Source organism: Chlorocebus sabaeus, chromosome 21 (assembly GCF_047675955.1).
Source record: "Chlorocebus sabaeus isolate Y175 chromosome 21, mChlSab1.0.hap1, whole genome shotgun sequence".
Lineage (NCBI taxonomy): Eukaryota > Metazoa > Chordata > Mammalia > Primates > Cercopithecidae > Chlorocebus > Chlorocebus sabaeus.
The window spans coordinates 44445273-44468527 of record NC_132924.1 but is presented as its reverse complement, the minus strand read 5'-3'; the positions used below and the strand labels follow the sequence as shown (position 1 = coordinate 44468527).

Below are 23255 nucleotides of genomic sequence, written 5' to 3'. Positions count from 1 at the left end.
ACAAAGCTTTTTTTATAACTTTCCCCATAATCAAATTTCAAATTAGTGAGAATTAAAGGGCCGGAAAGAAAAAAAATCGAAATCCAAACTTACTGCATGTTAACATTTTAATAATGTACTTTCACGTGTTAAAAACATTTCTTACAACAAAGCATTATCCATAAGTGAATTAAACGTTTCTAAATGTTTCTTACAACAAAGCATTATCCATAAGTGAATTAAAAAAATTCTGACTAATAATAAATTATTCCTATATTGTAGTTTCTTTGTCAGAATTAAGATTAGCATTATCTATTAATTACTTCTCTGTGGCTTCTATGACACTGTTGTATCCAAGCAACTAAAGAAGACATTAAGCATTTAGATGTTTATGTCTGTTCTTCAGTGTTAGGAGTAAAAGCAAGCAATGTGTAAACTGATTATTTTTAATAAATGAATCAGAACAGTTCAAAGTGAGATAAGTTATACATTTTAGACTGGAGTAGAAGTCACAAGACCCAGATTCTAGGCTATGATTAGCACAGCACTTGATCTCTCTGGGCCTGAAGTTTCTTACCTGTTAAATGCAGGATTTAGTTATGCCAAAGGTCCCAAACTTTCTCAGTTCACAGCATTCCTAGTGTCTCAGTAATTTTTTCATGGTGTTGCAAGCTAAAAGAAACACCTAACAGTTCCATTTATTAAACAGTTAAATCCAAACTTATGTTTGTCTGTCCTAACAACTTAGTAGCTATTTAAAAAGTAATATACATTAACATTTTTCATTCTTAATGGGATGTGCACATCTGTTGGGCACTTTATAACTTCTCAAATCTTGGAATAGACTTGGAATCCACTACCCTCATTCCTGTTCTACAGTAATTTTCCCATAGTCCTTGTGTTTTATTACAGCAATTTACAAAAACACAGCCTCACAAAGATATGATGATGTTGTCAAAAGGAATAAAGTACAATTTAATGTGTAGAAGTTCTGAACTACCTCAAGAAAGTGGTTTGCATGGTGTCCAACTGATGTCACTGTGTTGGCCTTGAAAATTTAAAATATTCCATGATAGTGCCCCTGTAAGTTTGTTGTGGTGTTCCTGGGGTGCCTCAGTACATAGTTTAGGAAGCATAGACTACCCTCTGTAAAATACTTCATATAGCTACAATGTGTGCTGTAAACTGTAAAAGCAGAGTATGAGTGAAATAGATAATTCTGAGGGCCTGAAGGAGCTGCAGAATTGAAGAGGAGATTAAAAAGTGATACACGTTCAGTCTGCATGAAATACCCCTTCCTCCCCAGGTCACCTATAAAATGCCTACCCATGCCTCAAAACTCAGTTCAAGCTCCCTCAGGGTAACCTCCCCTTACCAAGTCAAATCCACCTATTATACAATCTCAGAGTATTCATTTCACAGTACTTGTTCCGGTTGTAATTATACATTCATTTGTGTAACTATCTGATTAATTCTTGTCTCTCTCATTAGAATGGAAGCTCTAAGAGGAAAGAACATGTCTGATATCGCTACCATAACCCACAGTGTCTGGTATATTATATGGGGCTAAAATCTTGCTTAGTGAAATGAACTGCGATAGAATAGGTTGAGCATTCATTTTGATTATTTTCCTTTATTCAAGAACAGTTGATACTTATAATAGCATTCCTATAACATTTTTCTCATACTATTTCTCAGGAGAAAGAAACCCACATACATACAGCTGCATCTGAAACCTCAGAAAGTAAGCTCAACCCAATTGATTAAAAGGATGTTCTCTGGATAAGGTAATCAAATGTTCACTGACTCTTATAGCCAAATTAATTATGAGGAAAAAAAATCATGTAACTACAAAAAAAAAAAAAAAACTGCTCACAAAAAAATTTTTAAATCTTAGCAGACGGCCACAAACCATACTTTGAGAACCATGTTCCACAGTGCCAGTACAGGAAGTTTCTAGATAATGGCAGCTCATTTTTTTTAAATGGCATTACACTATACAAGTTTTATTCACATACTAGCAAAACTGTTAAGGTAAGTTCAGTTACCATCAAAATGAATTCTGGGAATTTTATTGATATTCAATTTTAATCTTAATTATGCAAATATCTGTTACTTAACTAAGACTGTGTAACATAATACAGCATATGACTTCTGGATAATGAAAATAACCCTAAAGTTAAACATAAAAAATAAGGGTATGAAAGTCAAAATAAGGTGGAAAATGACTGTACCAAATAGCCAACAACTTTAAAAGGGGTAGGATATTTTTAAATCTCTAAATTAAGATTAGTTCATTGCATTTAGTACATCTCTTTTATGAAAAGGAGTTATAAGCTACAGAATCAATATATTATGTTTTGATATAAAATTTTCACCCTTCAAGTTCCTAGCTAGGAAGAAATTACTCTTTTACATTTACACGTTTTGAGTAAGCACAGATAAATGAAGAAATGAAAGAGAAGGGAAAATAGAGATAGCTGATTTTGCCTCTGCAATTGCTAATTCATAAAATCAAACTTTCCCAGTGTACACTGTCTTCTTTGGGAATTTGCTCCATCTTTTTCCTTAAACTGAAAGCTGGCTTACTGAGGCTATCACTTTCCTATAAGATCTTCCCAAATACTGCCTAATTATTTTCTCTTATCACACATCCAGGATATAGAGTGGATGTCCACCTACTTCCCTGTTGTCACTTCCCAGATCACTTTTACTTTATGCTCTTCTAAAATTAAACAAAGATCATCAACTACAAAACACAGTTGTTCTTTTGTAGCTCATGCTAGAATACCCTCTTTGTTCCGTCTCCTTCATCTTTCTGATCCAAAATTTAGTAGCCTACTACATTTCACCCACCATCCTTCTTTCCTCCAGCTATGGTAGACAACTGCTCCTCCAACTTTATGTACATTTGAATCACCTGGGAGTTCTTGTGAACTTCGGGGTCTGATTTAATATGGACACCCAAAGAGTCTGCATTTCTTATAACTCTCATAAGAAGCTGTGGAGTACTCTGAACAGCAAAGTACTGGAAGTGCTGTTTCTGTTAGTATCTAAACTATTAGTCCTAATCTCCCATTTATGCTTTGGCACTCATTCCCTCCAGCTTTCGCTATCTTAATATCTATCATTCCTTAACTGTTCCCTCAGGTTCCCTACATAGTTTATCTCCACCCCTCTAAGCTGCTCAGTATCACCCATTAAAGAACTAAACCAAAACAAAACCAGAAAACCCTCATTTAACCCTTCACTCCCCCTACATACCATCTGATGTGTCTCTCATCCACAGTTAAACTTGGAAGAATTGTCTGCTTGAGGATGCCATTTCATCATCTCCAGCAATCCTGTACCCACTTCAATGTTATCTGCAGGCCCATTACCCCACCAACACAGCATTCACGAAAATTATCAATGACTACACACTGAGAAGACAAGAATGACATTTTCAGTTCTCATCTAATTTGAATTTCTCAACAGCATTCAATACTGTTAACTACTCCCAATATTTTTCCACATTGTCCTCCATGACACAACACATAATAGTCCCCTTATTATCTATTTTCCTGTCTATTGTAAAGACTTCCCCCCACCCCAAAAAAGGTCAAGAAAACCCCTAGCCTTCAGGTCTCAACTCAAATCTGGCCTTCTGAAGCCTCCCCAACTAGGAAAATATACAGTCCCATTGGTTGTCTACCAGTTAATTGTAATTCTTAGCCACAAGTCAGCTGAACCACTGTCTCTCAAACAGGCGAAGTTAAGCTCTATATTTGGCATATCTTGATATACTTTGTATAGTCTAGCTACAATGAGTTTGCCTATGCCCGAAGATGGCTACCGGCGGGGGGGCGTCGTTACGTCCTACGTCATCACGTGCCGGGATGAGGGTGGGGCCCTCAAGGAAGATGGAATGGAATCCAGATGGGCGGGGGCAAGCAGGAGGGGGCGGGGCTACGCTGGATCTGGGCGGGGCGGGGCCGGTGAGGGGTCGGGGGTGCTTGTGCTATTCAGCCGGTGCGCGCGGCGGCGGGAGGCAGCGGCTGGGGAGTCCCCTCGACGCTCTGTTCCGAGAGCGTGCCCCGGACCGCCAGCTCAGACCAGGGGCAGCCGTGTAGCCGAACGGAAGCTAGGAGCAGCCAGGACTGGTGGCTGGCCCCCGAGCTCCGCAGGCGGGAAGCACCCAGGATTTGGGAAGTCCCGGGAGCAACGCGGCGGCGCCTCCCTCACCCAAGGGGCCGCGGCTACGGTCACGGAGCGCTGCGCCACCGTAAGCGACCCAGGCCAGGATTCTAAATAGACGGCCCAGGCTTTTCCTCTGCCCGGGCCGCCTCACCTGCGGGCATTGCCGCGCCGCCTCCGCCGGTGTAGACGGCACCTGCGCCGCCTTGCTCGCGGGTCTCCGCCCCTTGCCCCCCCTTACGGCGCCAGGCCCGGGCAGCTCACCTGGACTGGCGCGGGCTGTGGGAGCCTGCGGTAGCCGAGGCGCGGAGGCGCGGCGCCCACGCCACTGTCCGGAGAGGACACAGGTGGAGCGGGCGCGGCTTCGCGGAACCCGGCGCCTGCCGCCGCCGTCGTCCCGACAGACACCGGGTCCCGGGGACCCGGCCGCCAGTGCCCGGGGAGTAGCCGCCGCCGTCGTGGGCTGGGCACCATGAACAGCAGCAGCGCCAACATCACCTACGCCAGTCGCAAGCGGCGGAAGCCGGTGCAGAAAACGTGAGTGTCCCGAGCGCGTCCTCATCGCGGGGGCTGGGCGCACAGGCACGCGGGTGCGGGAGGCAGCCCCACCCCGCCCCCAAATCCCTGCGATCCTGGGGATTAGGTTCATTCCCGGCACTGCCCGTGGAATCGAGGTTTGGAGGCCAGTCGGGAGACCGAGGACTTGAATTCTCGCGTTTTCAATGATTGCATTTTAAAAATTGTCCTTCCACTCATCCTCTTCCTCCGCACCGGTGCATACACACCCTCTCACATTTGTAACTTTGTTCTCTCTGATTTGGTCCTGATTTGTTGACAGCTCTGATCTGCCTTGGGCTAATGGATTAGTTAGTGTAAACCTGTCTTGAAATCTCCTTCCACTTTTAATATCTGCATGGGTTAGGTTAGAGGACAGTCTTAATTCTCATTCTTGGTAGAGTCTGGTAGGGCGAGATGTTTTAAAGAGCTAAACACGTGCTGACTTTTACGAAGGGGCTGAGTGCCTCTAAAGGTACTTTTTGGTCCCCACCTACTGGCTTTCTGTTGCGCTCTTATTTACTTATTTGGCAGCAGTTTTGTAGCGCTCATCGTGACCATATCGGTAAAGTGGATAGACGTGGTAGCAGGTGGGAGTGGATGCAACGGACAGGATACGGTAGAGGATTTGTATTCTTCAGACATCTTTTTCGGAAGCTTGCTTATCACTTTTGGGGTGGCTTTAGAGTCTGTAACATAAAAGATTTAGAACTGCATTTGAGAGAGGTTTTCATTCTTAACATTTACCTCTAATTCTTTTCCCCTTCGAAGTTTTGTTCTAATTGAGTGAGTACAAACTTGCTTTTGTCGTTGTCAGTTGATTTTGGTGGAATATTTGTGTGAGATGGCAAATACTTTATTTTCTTGTGTGTCAGAAAAAAGTATCCGTGCTGGAAACTTTTCCTGTTGTGTGGTGGTTGTATTCATGTGTTTGTTCCAATTTTTTTATTTCTAGTTTTATCTCTGAGTTACTTTACCTGCATGTTTTTCAGGTTTTCATAAACTATTTTAAGAACTCTTAAACGTCCTCTCACACCAAATCAGAAGTGTGCATTTTGCTTAGACTCCAACTGTCACTAATGGGAACCAGAAAAATAACACTTTAAGATTTACATTTAAAACCAGTTATTGGTTTAAAGTTTCATTCTAAAATTTTAGTTTCCTTTCAGAATTTCAGTTATCATAGTTCTTCAGAACTAGACTTGTGAATTGGCATTAACAGAGGGTAATAATTTGTAAATAGACTGATTAAAATATGGAAGTTTTATGGTACAGTGTGTTTTAAGGGAATGTTGTCAAACCAGCAGTTTTCTACCTTGGCAGTTTGAGACATCGGTTTATAATACTTTTAATTTTGTAGAATGATTTCTTATATTAAAGTATGTTTGTCTTATTTGACATTGTCCTTCATGGTTAAAGTTGGGAGGCATCCCAAATGTCTGTTCTATGTGTTTATTAATGCAATAATATACTTAGCATCATATATAATAGGGATGTCATAGGTTTTATGTGTATAGTGAGAAAACAGGAAGATTTCCCTGATGTGTTTTTAAGATACTGGGTTTCAGTTAGGGTGTTATAAAAGGACCTGGGTGGCTTTGTAAACAAAAACAAATGCCATAATTTTGTATTCATTATACAGTTTAACATTTATGGATTTTAGTTATTTTGCGTAAAATGTACTTTTTATTAGATTATCCTAATATACTTTCTTAGTCTTTAATATGCTTGTATTAGTTTCTTATAATATAACAAAAGTATTTTTCCCATTCACCCACATTTTATTTTGTTAGCATAGATGTTTATCAGATCTCTACTGAGCACCATATATTGCTTCTAATCATACAAATGCCTTAAATATCACCAGCTTCCTCTAAGAAAAGGCTAGTGCTGGTATTTTCTTTATCAAGTGAAAGTATATAAATTATTTTTACCTGAATGAAAAATTGTTAACTTTATAATGCAGTAAATCAAAGTTTATTTTAGAAATGAAGTCATTAAACTTGATATTAAATTTGAGTTTTAAAATTAAACTACTAGTCTGTGACCTAATGAGCCCTAAAACCTGCCAACATTGGGGAAATTAGATCTTGTTTTGAGCTGAAAATGCTATCCAGACCTACTTAACTTTGACCTCTTAAATGAGAGCCATTTTATGTTATTTACAGATAAAATATGCTGTAGCGTAATTATAGGACTGTTTAAAAAGACAACTATTTAAATATAAATTTTATGGAATATATATTCCATAAAGTTTTGGACTAAAGTAGTTGACAATTGTAACCTGAAGCTCTTTCAGTCTTGAGATGTATTAATTAAGAAAAATCAACCCCCCCTAGTGGCGGCTCTCACGTTGAAAATTATCTTCATTAGTAGGAAATACATTTTAAATGTGTTCAATTTAATCCCACTGAAGTATGTTGAACATAGTAGACTCTCAATAAATGTTTCCTTTCTTTTGGGAGTAATGAAAGTTGGGAAATTAAAGGCTCTGAAGCAACTTTACATCTAATTCATGTTCCTACTTTAAAGAAGAAAATATCAAAGATAACCTTCATTATAGAATCTACTTTAACTTTCCTTAGACTGTTGCCCCATACTTAGTAACCCTATTCAGAAAAAGAGAACAAATCCTGTGTTTATTTTATTCTCTTTGGAAACGAAAGTGTTTGTTTATTTTGTCTCATGAAGATAGTCAAAAAGGCCGTTATAGAATTAAATAGAATGTTTTTCCCTAGTGATAATTTTGGATATATTTTTGTATTTTTAAGGTTTTAATCATAAAGAATAAGTTGTAGTGGATTTCAGCTTACCTATACATAGAAAGTTAGCACTGTATGTTGGCAAATAATAGGTGTTGAGAAAAGGGGATCTACACTTTAAAATGATACCAGCTGTAGTGGTGATTAAGCCATCATGAAGTGTCAGAACTGAAAGTCACTTCTGAGCCTTAGCTGATCCTTCTTTAAAATGCATACTGATAAAAACTTTTACTTCTATTAACATATTAATAATAATATATAAAAGCATTTTCTGTCTTGCTATTCATTCTTTTTAAATGTCATGAATTTCATACATGTAATACTGAATTGTATTACTTACATAATATTAAATGTTTTATATAAATTTATGGTGCTGTTTTTAAAATAGCATCTAAAATAAAAGAATGGGTCTTTTCATTTACACAATTATTTCTCCATCATTTTTCTTTCAAATGGCTTGATTTAGGTAGCATATACATAGTAGTTATGGACACTTGCTTGTTAGGACTATGAAATGAAGTAGGTGAAAGTGTTTAGTTATAGATGACACTAAATGGCAAAAAGAGGAAGCAGGTATAAATTGAAAGCACTGGATCTAAACTAAAAAATGAGGTCTAGTTTCTTCACTGTTATAGATCTGGGCAAGTTTCTCAACCAATAAAGCAGGACAGTCAGCACCTGTGCTGCTACTCTCACAACTAAAACAGAACAAAAAATATATATAAACTGTGAAGACTGCTAAAGATATAAATGAAACAGAAACATAAATTCTATTCTTTTAGCTTACATTATCACAGAACAATCAATTCTCCCGTGAAACAGTAAGAGGCAGTATATGATTATGTTCTCAATTACGACTACAGCTGAAATGTGCTACTTCACTGGTGAATAAATTTACATAGTACGTGCTTACTCATGTATTTAATTAAGACAGTTACTTAGAAGTAAATACCATACAAATCTTCTACAACAGTACCTTTCTACTTCCACGCTTCTTTTAAAATTGATATTTTGCTAGTGGCTTAATATAACAAAAAATGACTGTTTATTAGCACTTATTCTGATAAAAGCGTGCCCAGTTCTTTACATCATTTTCTTCATTTTTATAATAGTACCAAAGAAAGGTAGTAGGATTTAAGTTTATACATAGGGAACTGAGATTCAAATTCAGAGTTGCTCAGGTAATGAAAAAGAGTTTGGATATTGGATCCCAGGTTTTTTGGCTTCAAAGCTTGTGTTCTTACTGACTTGCGTTCGTACTATCCAGGTGAACAGATTCAGTGATGCATGCAGTACAGCCATATCTAGGGGTTTTCACTGTTTCTGCTCGGATAGTGTTACAGCTGAAATAAATTATTTGTCATTTCCCATACATGATTTGTACTTGCTTATCTCCATACTTGTGTTTTACATCCTTTCATCTTAGAGTCTTTTCTCCTGTCGTATGGATTTGCCACCTGCCTCCCTTCCCCTTTGAAACATTGTTTTTAAAGATGGCATAATATTCTGTTGTGCTAATATTCTGTAATTTATTTAACTGTTTTTGTTTTGGGAGGAAATTTTATGCCCAACCATTTAATACTTTAATATTTCAGAGAATACAGTTGGGACATGTAAATTTTTATGCAAATTCATTTTTTTAGGAAAAAATTCTTGTAACGGAATTTTGGTATAGTAAAGTATGTGTTGTTTTAAGGTTGAACCAAATTGTACACTCCAAGAGATAGTGTCAGATTAAGAAAAATTTGCTAATTACATTACCATCATCAATCTGGGGATGTGATGTATCTTTGCATTTTTGCTTAAAAAATATTATTGTCAATTTCATAGGCAAAAGTGTGGTTGGTAATTAAAGTTATATGCTGGGATCGTGGTTGTGTATAGGAGAAGCACTTATATTAGCAGATTTTCTACCTAGGTTGTCCTTTACGTATTCGTTTGTTTTGTCTTACATTTTTCAGTCTTTTAGTTTGTTCTTCTTACTTCTTTCTATTGAAATATTGTTTTAAAATGTATTCCTATTAAATAACACTGGCAGACTTCAAAAGTCAATTATATATGTGGCACATCTTAAGTATAGCATATTAGACCTTATCTTTTGATGTCTTACTGTGGTAGTTAGGGATTTTAGCCCTCTCTTGTCTCTCCTTAACCTTTTTCACCTTCCCCCATCCTCTCAATATATTTTATCACAATTTTAGATTATATACACATTAGCGTTGTATTATTTTCGACTGTATGGTGTTTACTGTTGAGCTAAGTAATATACTGTGATTACATTTTCCTTCCTGTTCTATGCTATTATTGATTTCTTTTCTACCATCTTCCTGTTTATTTACGTCTGGGTTTAGCTGTCTGTTAGGTTCATTGGAGACAGAGTTTGTGTTTCTGATTCCTGCTTTTCTTGTTTTGGTGTGATTTTCTGGAAGAGAAGGGTAATTGCAGAAAGCTAGGTATTCTACCGTCATGGAAACAGAAGTGTCTTGCCTGTATTTAAGACCTGATTTAGATGCCACATCTTCATGAACTCTTTTACAGCACCTGTGTTACTGAGCAATATATTATGCTTGATTTTGCCATGTTATAAAATATATTTCCTCCCAGTAGGAAAAAGAATGTCTTTAAAGATAAGACTATCATTTGTCTTTGAAGCTACGAGAGCTTCCCAGTATAGTACCATGCACATAGTACATATTTGAGATGTGCTAATTTAACAATTAACTACCACTTAAATTTTTTTTGTAATGTTTTAGTGATTCTGGTAAGGTAGATACATTTTATGTGGGTTTAAGGGGAAATAAAAACGTGTATTTGCATAGAAGAAGGGAGAAAGGGAAACAGTGAGTTTTTCAGGATTATGGAACTTACAGTGGTTTCTAGGCCATATTTCATTTTCCTGATTTTCCCTGCTAATGTCTTGTGCTAGAAACTATGCTGTTTATATTTCATCATCTCTCCTCAGGTATAGCAAACAAAAGGGAAAGGAAAGAACTCATCACAATTATAGGTCAGCAGCAGGAGGGTGGCAGAAGACTTCTGACTCATTAAAAGTGGCTTCCAGCCAGAATTCTCAGAAGTTTTTGTAGATGTTTTTGACTCATATAGGGAAATAAAATATCCAGCTGTGTTCAGCCTAATAGTAAAGTTGGGATCTATTTGTGCTATGTGTCCCCTCCATTACATTAAGTACATAGTTTATAATTGTAAATATTTGAAATTTATATTCAGAGATAAATACAGATGCACTGAAGCTGGGGGAAAGAAATGAAGAATGAATGGGGTTAAGAGTTGGGCTTTATTGGGTGTAGGTAGTATGATAGGGGGATTTTATTGAGGAATACTTCAGATTTCCTAGCTGTTGGATGGAGAGTAACACCATAGTTAGTGCTGAGAAGTGGGTGCCCAACTCCTGGGGAATGTGAATGGAAGGGCAGTCAGGTACAGGTACTGGAAATAAAGATAAACAAGTTATGGGTAAGTAGACCAAAGCAGTAAGAGTAGATTAAATCACCCTGAGGAAAAATGCGATAGAGCAAACTCAGTACTGTAAGAGGTAATCTCTTGTTAAAAAATGTCACTTTAATCTCATAGGATTACTGAAACCATATCTTTGCATGTCATTTTGAGGTTTTATAATGAATATTATATAAAACAGTTATGATTAAACTTGGTTAATTTTTTCAGCTTTACTTCAAACACTGGCTCCAAAGATGAACCTTATAGACGTTTTTGATGGCGATCTTAAAAGACTTTCAAGATAGCATTCAGACTGGCATTGGGCATACTGTTGGGCCTATTACCACCAGCAGTTAAGGCTTGCAGGGCTTCTAAACAGAAGCATGGCATGCAGTCAGCTAGAGTCTTGATTTTATAACAATTTTGATTACAGATTGGGACAAGATTTTTGAGGTAAAGGTTTCAAAAAATAATAAGTTGCTCCTTTGCCTGACCAACATCATACGGTCTATTTCAGGAGATATTTGAACTCCAGAGCTCCCAAATACAATCTTACAGGGATATTTATTTATATTTCAAACAGCCTTTTCCTTAAATAATGGTTAGCAGTGTCCTTTGGTATTGATTCGAAGACAATACAAAAGTAAAAATATTAGCATAATCCAAGTCAAGTGTAGTTAATGTAAGATTACTCTCTATTTTTAATTATTCTGTATATCTTCAAGATATATGGATAGATATTAAATATTTTCACAAAATCTGTACATTTCTCACAAAATCAGTGAAAAAGTGGGTCAAATGCATTACCTTTGTTAGCTTTAACAATCTGACATTTTAAAAGCTTCAAATCCAGTACATTTGAATTGTTAAGTTCAGTGGGTACTTCTCAGCCCTGACCTTAATTCCTCTGTGTATTTCACTTTCTTCTATGACCTCCAAAATATTCTACCCTGGTTCTTTTCCTGTCTATCATTTCTCCTCTGTGTCTACACCTCTTCCATAGCCCTATACCTAAGTGTTGGTATTACTGAGGTCTATCCTCAAGCCACTTTTTCCTTTTCTGGTACAGCTCTCATTAGGAAATGTAGTTGTTTTTCCAAGCTACAAATCGCAGAACCATTTGCAACCTCTCCTCACTCAATGGTTTCCTCTTCCTTACTTCCTATACCGAGTTAGTTTAGTTCAGTGAACATTTGAGTCTGGCTTATATCTCTCTTCAATCCAGTCCTTTCCTAACCTCACTGTCACTGCCTTTGGTCAGGTTGTGATCATTTCTTTTCTTGGCACTTTTGGTCAGCACACATTAATTGAGAATCCACTCTGTGTCAAGCACTATGCTAGGCATTAAGGATACAAAAATGATTCAAGCTTATGTAGAAATAAGAGTGTTAGGCAAACAAGCATAAGCAATTAGGTTACTTGACAATGGAAATTTGCTCTCATATTAAATACTTTATAAGACACGTAGTAATACATTAGAAATGTAGACAATTTTGCATTATGAAAAGCAAGCCTCAGAAGCTAGTGTGAGGTTGAATATTGTAAACAGCCAGCACAAGACAGGCAGCAGTACCACATGAAGGGATACCTTTATGTTACTATTGGTTTTCCCTATATCGTAGCATCTTGCCTTGTTTCAGTGTTTGTGTTACTTTCTTCTCTCCAGTGTTTCATAATCATTACTGGAAAGCTACCAAGAGTGCAGGACTGGATTGTATACACATTTTCTATTTATGTGAAGTTGTTTGTATGGAATATTCCTTAATGGAAGCATTGTATAAGGCATTTGTATAAGAAGTCAAATGGGGCAGAGTTGCTAATCCATTGTGAGGTTGGTCAGGGAGGACTTCATGAAAGTGATGTACTTGAGCGGGGACTTGAACTGGATGGAACATAACAAGGAGGTTGTATGAAAGCACCAAACCACATGTTGTAACTGTAAGTAATTTCTTAGCTCTGGGGTAGAATAGACAAAAATGGCTTTGACTAGAATAAATGAAGCCAGAGGGGTAGATGAAGCTAGGAAGATCATGAAGGATTTTGCGTGCCAAGCTAAGGAACATGGACAGTTCAGAGCTACTGAAGGATTTTAATCAGAGGAGTAACATAGTCAGATTTATGTTTTAGAAAGAAGTTCCTGGCATCCCAGAATCCTAACTTCAGCGAACCCTGCCCTGCTTTCTGTATTCTCTATCAGCAGAGTCAGCTTGGTAAAACACAGGCTGATCTTGTAAATCCCAGCTCAACACTTAAGAACAGATGCCTAAGTCCGATTTTCTACTGTTCCTTTGCTATCTCCTCTATCTTGAACATTTTTGCATCAGACACCCACATGGCTCACTTCGTTTTACTCATGTCTGTGCTGAAACATCTCATCAGAGAGACATTCCTAGGCTATCCAAACCAGCATCACCTCTGTCACCCCTTAGTTTCTTACCTTGCTTTATTTTTCTTCTTAGCACTCACCCGCCCTAAAAGTTATATGTTTGTTTGTTTATTTCTGCATCCTCCACCTAGGATGTAAGCTCCATAACAACAGGAGCTTTTGTATATTTTGTTCACCTGTAAGTGTTCTGTGCTGGGCACTTGATAGGTGTTCAATATTTGTTGAAAGAATGTGGCCCCAACCACCTTTCTTCATTTCTCTCTTTCTCCCTGTGCTTCTCCCTTCAGATGGGGGAATTCTCACAGTTCACCAATGCTTAGTTATGCCTCCTCCTGAAATCCTGTCCCTCCCTCAAGATCCATCTCAGATACCACCTTTTCTGTAAAATCTTTTTTCAAGCAGTTCCTGCTTCTGGTTAGCTCCCATAGCACTTTTTGAATATTTAGGAGAAAAGTGTTTACCTGGGCTGTCCAGGATGTGATGGATATAAATAAATACTTGTTAGCAGTTATTTATTAACCAGTAGAGAATTACACAATGAGGTACACAAGCATTATAGGCAAAGTTTGAAATTCAGTTGGTTAAGTGGAGAAATGCAGTAATTAGGTGTAACTGGAAATTTGTTTATAAATGCAATATCATTAGGGGAAGATAGCTAGGGGAACCATCACCAATTTCTATTATATACACAGTTGTACAAACAATCTGGAGATGGTATCTGTCGATACATACATACACACACATACACACACACACATCATTTTACCAATGTATTACCTTTTTTGTAGAAATACTTACTTTTCATCTTCTTTCTGCCTAAAGTATTACTTCTCCACATGCATCATTGAAAAGAAATTATCTAGAAATGTTTCGATTGGGTCATATTAATAGCACTATGCCCAGGCCAATTTCTCCTTTCTAAAAGCTGATATAATTCCATTTGAATTGTCAAAAATGTCTTTGTCATAAGAAAATGCTGGATAATGACTTTTCTGGCTAACAGGAAGGTATAGAGGTATAAGGTATAAATTAATTTGGTTTTCCAATTCAGCATGGGTATCTGATGATTCTAAAATTCACTTTAAGTGATTAATGTCTGCTGTGAAATCCTGGCTAGGGTCTTTGTGTGAAGTTGTTCCACTTCTCATTTCTGAACTCATGTTCCTCTTTGACCCATGAGTGTCTTTCTTCTCAGGTGAATATCATGCTAAATTGTTTAGGGTTTCATTGAATTTTCTAATTGAGACACAAGCTATGAAAGCTAATAATTAAGTAGAATTATTGTCTACATGTAAAAGCAAAAATTGCCAGTAATCACCATTAACCTCTAATATTTGCCAACAAGAAATGTAAATAGCAAAAGTCAAATTTATTCTTCTTTTAATATTTGAGGACCACGTTAGATGGCTAGAGGACCATCTGCAGGTGCCAGAGGGGCTTTGGGACATTATCTCTAATGAGTTGAAAGTAAATAAATACAGGAAGCTGGTGATATGAAGATAAATACTTTATTTAGGGTTGTCCCTGTTTATTGACAACATCAATGATGCTGAGATGCTTCCTGTGGAAGATAGCAAAAGGAGTATGGTTTTCATATAATTCATCACAAATATCTCTTTTTTTTTTTTTTACCAAACAATGGCTAATGCATTTGAGAGGGGGAAACAAATCCCAGTAGATGTGTTAATTGGGAATCACTGTACTACAAATGCATGAAGTGTAAGCAAACAGTTTCCTATGATGAGTTCATAAGCTTTTTAATGAAAGATTAGGAAGAATTTAGCCCATTCCCTTGTTGTTCTTAAGATGCGAAAGGAAGATTTTAGAAAGACTTATGTCAACTTTAAGTAGACTTTAAAAGTTTGTTGTGTTAGAGAAATATTTGAGATGTTATAATGCAATAGAAATTCTTGCTTTATGTTTTTTAAAGGATTTTTTATGGTGTTTTGTTTGTTTTTCAGAGTAAAGCCAATCCCAGCTGAAGGAATCAAGTCAAATCCTTCCAAGCGGCATAGAGACCGACTTAATACAGAGTTGGACCGTTTGGCTAGCCTGCTGCCTTTCCCACAAGATGTAATTAATAAGCTGGACAAACTTTCAGTTCTTAGGCTCAGTGTCAGTTACCTGAGAGCCAAGAGCTTCTTTGATGGTAAGACAGAAGTTTTAATTTGTCTATGATAACTTATAAAAAATACTTGTATTAAATATAGCTGTTTCTGTGTTAATAACTATAAAAATTAGCTATATTTGGAAAATTTATTGCTGTATAGTAAAACTTCAGTGGCAAAGCCAGATTTAGAAGTCTTTATTTATTTATTTATTTATTTATTTTTCTTGAGACAGAGTCTCACTCTGTTGCCCAGGCTGGAGTGCAGTGGTGTGATCTCAGCTCGCTGCAAGCTCTGCCTCCCAGGTTCACACACATTCTCCTGCCTCAGCCTCCCAAGTAGCTGGAACTACAGGTGCCCACCACCACGCCCAGCTAATTTTTTGTATTAGTAGAAAACTAATTTAGTAGAGATGGGGTTTCACCATGTTAGCCAGGATGGTCTCGATCTCCTGACTTCGTGATCTGCCCGCCCTGGCCTCCCAAAGTGCTGGAATTACAGGCATGAGCCACCGTGCCCGGCTGCCAGATTTATGAGTCTTAAAATCAATTTTCCAGTTTTATTCACCCAACTGATGCAGCCACTGAAATGATGCATGGTATCATTCTTTGAAAATCATGTATTTAGAAGTTACACTCAAATTGATTATGTCCAATTGCAGTTTCCCTTCTACTTCAATATTTAAAAGTCTGTCTTTTAAAAATAGAAATAAAAAAAGGATAAAACACCATCTTGCTAGATTTTCTGTGTTTTCATAGATATTTTATTTATCCCTCCAAAGTTATGTATATTTCTAATCTTTTTTTTTTTTTTTTTTTTCTGAGGTGGACTTTCACTCTTGTTGCCCAGGCTGGAGTGCAGTGGCACGATCTTGGCTCACTGCAACCTCCAACTCCCGGGTTCAAGCGATTCTCCTGCCTCAGCCTCCCGAGTAGCTGGGATTACAGGCACCCACCGCCACGCCCGGCTAATTTTTTGTATTTTTATTAGAGACGGGGGTTCGCTCTGTTGGCCGGGCTGCTCTCAAGCTCCTGACCTCAGGTGATCTGCCCATCTCAGCCTCCCAAAGTGCTGGGATTACAGATGTAAGCCACTGTGCCTGGCCTATTTCTAATCTTTTACATTAATTGTAGACTGACTGCAAGATATATAATTAAAACATGTTTTTCACTAGAAAGAATATTTGAAAGAGTCAATAGAATTTCATTCATTATTGTGTCACTGAAAACTGTTTGTCATTAACTAAACCAGGTAGCATCCCTATAGCTCAGTTTCCTCAGCAGTAAAGGTTAAGATTTTGAGCTAGGTGGCTGGATGATATTTGTTAGCTTTAAATTGCAATGGAAGTTTTTGTTTGCAAATGATGTTTCAGTGTATTTTCTCATGTAAAATTTATTTATGATTTTTCTTTTATCTGTCTAGAGGCAGAAATAGATTTTTTTAAGGAAATGGTCTTTTTAAAATGTTATATAATTTTACTAACCATAGCAAGTTAATGGTAAAATCTCAGTGGGCTATGTCAGTTAGTGCTTCTCATACATTAATGTGCTTACAAATCACATAGGAATCTTAAGATGCAGATTCTTGTTCAGTAGCTTTAGGTGTGTCCCTAGATTTTGCTTGTCTAACAAGCTGCGAGATTATACTGATCCTGCTCGTCTAGGTCACTAGGAAGTGCCTAGACAACACGTTTATTGATATTCGAATTGGTAATTTGTGTTTAGAATACTGCAATGGTTAATTTCCCTTTAGATTTATGTTTACATAATGTGATGTGTTTAGTCTGAGCATCTTTTTATTTATTTGCTTGCTTGCTTGCCTGCCTGTCTGTGTGTTCTTTCTTTTGGACAAAAGCTATTTAGTTTAACAGTTGTGGTCTGGGCAATATACAGATTTGAGGATAGTGATTTCAGGAAAGATTATGTATTTCAAAGTTTCATAGTACACAAATTTTCTCTGACCTATATAAAAAGCGTTTGAATTTTCAGTTGCCTCTATACCAAACCCTTCATCTTGGGAGAAGAGTTATGAAGTATTCAGTGATGTGTCTGTAAGTATGTGTTTATTAGCTGTAGTCATTTAGCTGATATAGTTGGAACTAGAACTCAGGTTTCTAGATTCCTTATGTTGTTTTTCCTGACCAAATAATACCTATATTTTTCTCTGGCAACCGTTGCATAGCAAAGCACTAAGGATTTTTTCCTAGATCTGTGGTTCTTTAAAGTGTAGTACCCAGACAGGCAGCAACAGCATCACTTGGGAACTTGCTAGAAATGCTAATTATTGGGTCCAAAGGTAGACCTATGTAATCTAAGGTGATAGGACCCTTGGTGGTAGGGCTAGATGCATGTTGAAGTTTAGGAGCCACTGCTGTAGATTGTAACTTCAGGCCTCCTCCCAGCTTCACAGAATGCTGTCCTAATCCCTAGCATTCACTCACATGCTGTGCTTAGTGCTTGACCATGTGGTGGCGTTCTATGATGTATAAGACGTGGTTGCCACCCTTAGAGACTCTGGAGTCTAGAAGCCAAGGAGGCATTATTCCCTGACTCTGATAAAGGTTTATTGACTTGAGTCATTTTACCTTTCCATTTCTTGTTCCTTTATAATGGGGAATCAAATTATATATGTTAAAAAGAAAAAAAATGTGTAGGTTTTTCTTCTGTTTAGAAGTAGTATGTGTGTATCTAGGCAGATACATACAGATGTGTGTATGAACACACATAAACAGATATATTTCTATATTTAATGTCTATATTATGTATGTGTGTTCATGTATATATACACACAAACACATACATGATTGGCTATGTGTCCTATTATTCAGTGCCTCCAGTAAAGGAGATCTCAGAGTCTATCTTATAAAGAATGCCATAGTTTAACACAGGGTTCATCATGAAATTGTTAAAAACTTTTTCTCAGTTCTTCATTAATGAGTTTGTCTATTTTTTATTCTGGTTGAGTGTATTTGACAGTAGGATCTTATTACCTATTTGCATGATTCCTTCATCAACTACGTTATCTTTAACGTTAATTTCTTTTCAAACTGCATTGCGCATAAGAATTACCTAGAAAGTTTTGTAAAATGCAGATTCGAATGCATGCCCCTGCTGATAACAAGTAAGTTCTCTTTAAAACCCAAGAATCAGTATTTTAACAAGCATGTTACGGAGTCTGAGGCAGTGATTTAGCCTAGCCTTGATTATGCCCTAAACAAGTTAATTTTTTTTTCTTTGCCTTCAGAATGACAAATACAAACATATAAAATTTAAAGAAGTCTGTAAATATTTTTGCTTGGATTTTAGTGGTGTACATTCAGCCTAAGCAGTTTCTTAGATTGTTTGATACAGAAACATACAGTTAGATGGAAAATGAAAATAATCAGGTTTTTTTTTAATGCCCAAATTTCCTCCAGACTACCAGTGGTCTGGAAAGGCAATGCAACATTTCAGAGCACACAGAGAATGAAATTATAAGGGTAACCCTTATGAACTGAAAAAATGGTAGATGCAAATGAAGAAACTTGAAACAGGCTAACAATGATTAGGATTTTTGTGTGCAGTTGGACCCACTCTCCCACTATTAGGGAAACAGTATAGCGAAGCGAAGGGAAGCTCAAAGTGAATAACAGGATGCAAACAGGGGGTGTGTAAATTCCTGCGGAAAGAACAATATAAACGAGTAATCATACAATCTGGTTAGAAAGGAAACTCAAGTTTTACTGTAACAATAGATATTTTTCCAAGAAAATACATCTATTTATTGCAAGTTTAAATAATCCAACTTGGATGGATCTTCTTAAAGTTTGGAACCATGACTGTACTGCTGCTGCTGTCTGAAAAGCAACACTGAAGTTTTAAGTACTATATTAATATTTATCCATTTCTAATTAATTAAAACATTTTGAAATATAATTTAAAAATACTTGAACAAGGCTTAGTAATTTTTCAGTTATTATAAAGTTGAAAATAGTTTATTTGACATGATTTAAGCATTACATTTAAATATATTATCTCTGAGATGGAGGGTATTTTAAAAATTTAAATAACTTAATGATTACAATCAATAGTAGTTTATTAATAGAGACCAGGATTTAGGTGGTTACAATCTAATCTTTGAAACTGGTTGATGTGAAGAGAAAGGATTGTTTCCTCCCATATTATGTCTCTCAGAATTGTTAAACAGTGTACACTGGGTTTGTTGACCAATCTAATCAGCATCGTAATGTTTCATTCTTAATTTCAACATATATTTAATACAATTTTTAATGAGATTTCCTTAATATTTTTTTTGAAATGCCCATTATTATGTAAATATTTTGTTCAAATTATTCTGTTTTTATACAGCTACCCCAAATTTAAGAATCTGGGAATGACTGCTCTCTCTTTTCTGTTTACATGCAAACACCTAATGAGCCTGACAAAATGGAGCTTAGGGATCTGAGTTTCTGATTTCAAAGTCTTGCATTTGCAGCTGTCATAGGGAATAGTATTCTTCTAGTTATTTTTAAAACAAGGTAATGTTAGGAAAATCTAAGTCTTGAATCATTATACATGCTTAAAATAATCACCATTTTATAAAATGTAGAATTATTTACATGTTAAAATATTTTACACTCATTAAGCCTAAAAATGCTGTGGGAAGAGAGGATGATAGTTATATTATGTGATGATCTAACATTTATTTGACCCCATTGTTTATCATGGATCTTTCTTGACTTTATTTTAAATTAAAAATTACAAGTGCTCTGTTCTTGGTCTTCCTTTTGCAGATGCTTTAACAGTTCATTCCCAGTTCATTAGGTTTTCGAAAGAGAGCTATTGTGTTTATTCATCTTCAGCTTGTGCATTTCTCCGAATTTCAGTTGTTTTGGTATCTCTCTAGACTGGAACATTATTCTTGAAAAACAAGTATATGTACATGTGTATATGCAAAGAATAAGCTTGAACAAGCAGTAAAAATGAATGTTTTATAAAATCTAATAGATTTGTATGTCTGCTTTTTCATTCATGAGAATTCTGTAATTTCATCTGCTTTGCTATAATTTTAAAATTCGCGTACGTCAAGTAATTTACCAGAGTTTCAGTATCATAGTATCATAGCACATGTTATTTCTTAATTCTAGGACTATCCGAAATAGGTTTGCTTGCATAGCAGTTTAGCACATTTGAAATCACCAAATAAAGTATTTGTTGAATTTGATTTGCCCATGGCATTATCCATCTTACATAGTGATTTAACTGTTGTCTTTTTTCCTAATTCACATTTTTAGAACATGAAACTCTTAATTACAATATTCATAATAACTTTCATATGTAAAACTATATAAATCTAGGTTCTTTTACAATTTTAATTTAGGGACTTTATACAATAATTATAAATACAAAGAATAATAGTGCATTCTTATTGAATGAATATACAAATCCTGGCTCTATTTAATATTTTGACCTCTTTGGTTCAGGAATTTAATCTCTCTTTTCCTCAGATATCCCAATTTAAAGTGTAAGATTTTTTGGATTATATGAATAAACCTAATATGATAGAACTTTATATACGATACTTTTATCTCTGCTTTTCTTTGCTTTGACAAATATTTTGAAGAACACAGTGACAAATATCTGAGATTCAAACAATCTAAACTCATTGCATCATTTATTATGTATTTTGCTGCTTTCCTGTCTCTTTTAAATTTACTGATTTAATGGGTTTCTCTTTGATCATTACCTAGTCCTGCATGACTCTAGAATCCTTGCTTATTTGGCCATGAACAGGTCTAGTTAGTCATGAATTTTTTTCTTTTTAGGGAAACTACCATTGGGCTAACATTAAAATCACCAACTTTCAGCAATTTTCCTTTTTTAGAAAATTTTCAAATACAGACATTTAAATTTCTGTAGTTAAATCTTAGGATATTTCATGAGGGTTTGTGCTCTGGTTAATGGAAACGTACACCTTCATGTTATAGTGGTTTAGAAAATGTATTCACATATATTATTACATTAAAGTCTGTGAAGAAATATTTAGTTAGTAATATTTATGGATTATTTTTAAATCTTGCTCTTTGACAGCCTTTTGACTTTTTGATCAATGAATTTTAATGAGTAACTCAAATTCGTTTATTTGCTCATGGCTGGATATTTAGATTTTAGAGTCATTATATCGTCAGAATAACATTTTAAGCCATGAAAGTGAATAAAATATTCCAGGGGGAGAGCATGTAGAATAAGAGAAAAAGTACGAAAGATAAGATGTTTTAAGGATGAGCAGGGGTGGTAAAAAGTGAAATCTGTGGAGTATGAAAATATGCTAAGGTGATAATGAGTTGACTTCAAGATGCCTTCATTTGATGTGTTCTTAAATTGGAGAGCCAGAGAGAAAACTGTACATGAAAGTGTAAACATGAAATGAAAGTGTGTACAGAAAAATAGTAACACTAGAGAAGGTGATTTCTGTTCCTTGTTTGTCCATAGAGGCCAAAAAGCCATTCAGTTGTTAGCAGTGGGAGATTAAGAGGAAGACAAATGTCTGGGCTCCATGGCTCATGCCTGTAATCTGAGCATTTTGAGAGGCCGAAGCAGGAGGACTGCTTGAATCCAGGAGCTCGAAAGCAGCCAGGACAGCATAGTGAGACCTTGTCTCTACAAGAAATAAAAAATTAGCTGGGCTTGGTGGTGCACTTCTGTATCCCAGTTACTCGTGACGCTGAGGTGGGAAGATCTCTTGAGCCCAGGATGTCAAGGCTGCATTGAGCCGCGATCATGCCACTGACCTTCAGGAGTGAGACTGTCTCACACACACCCACAAAAGACAGAGACAAGTAGTCTAATGGGATTGGTTGACATAAAGAACCTTAATGAATTGTACATACTGAATTCTTCAGGTATTTTCCAGCCTGAAATTTTCCCACACAATTGTCATTTTTACAGAACGTTCTGTTGTCAGTTGGATTTTTTTATCGTGTCTAGTTTCTGTGTTATGGAGAAATTTCATCTCTTTATCTCAGCATGGTAGAGGGAGATTGTGTTTTGTGATGAAAGCACTGACAGGCAGGAGCTGTGGATGCTAGTTCAATTAACTAATCTTGTGTTTTTTGATAGATTTTAACCTCACTGTTCCACAGGGTCTTCATCTTCTCAGCATGTTTGATAATGATGCTTGCTTGCCCTGATGTGTTAGGTTTGTAGTAAATTAATCCTATAAATGAGAGATCTGTGAAAAAAAAATTATAATTAAAATTGTTACTGTTATGGAAATCATAGTTATTCCTGCAGAATCCTGATATTTCACTTATTTTAATGGAGAATTTTCTTTTCTTTTTTATAATATGCATAAGGGCCTTTACAGACCTGGTATTAATATCAATTGAGAATCCCTTTGTTTACTTAATTTCATATTTTTGATTTAGAGATGGAAATTTGTTAATAAACTGTTTTTCCCCTTTTTGATATAATACATAATAATTTACTTACATATACTGTTTTCTTTTATTGAAAGTGGCACATACTCAAATCTAGATGCTTAGAAAAGCTTGCTTTGGTGAGGATACAAAATTTGGGCATTGTATGCTACTTGGTATAATGGGATACATGTCAAATTTTGTGTTATTGCCCTATGTCTTAGTCTTAAGTTAGGTGCTTCAGTTTTTGTGTTTGTAAAATTGTTATTATTTCCCGAAGACATTCACAATAATAACTGTGCTTAACAGCATGGAATGATAATTTTAAGAAGTATGAGGGAATTCAATCCAGAGCATACGGGAGTTATTTTCTAAATCCTGAGGTTCTAAGTCTCTGTTTCTCAAAGAGTGGCACCTCATTCTCAGCATCACTGGGG

The 23255-nt window shown here is 36.3% G+C and overlaps 1 protein-coding gene across 1 annotated transcript in view; it reads left to right on the top strand.

Moving 5' to 3' along the window:
• Positions 1-4588: 4588 nt before the first annotated feature.
• Positions 4589-23255, top strand: part of AHR (aryl hydrocarbon receptor) — a 47728-nt gene continuing 29061 nt past the window's right edge. The window contains exons 1-2 of the mRNA XM_007981966.3: positions 4589-4692; positions 15276-15463. Of these exons, the coding sequence (XP_007980157.1) occupies positions 4628-4692; positions 15276-15463 (253 nt within the window). The 5' untranslated portion in view covers positions 4589-4627. The remainder of the gene's footprint in view (positions 4693-15275; positions 15464-23255) is intronic.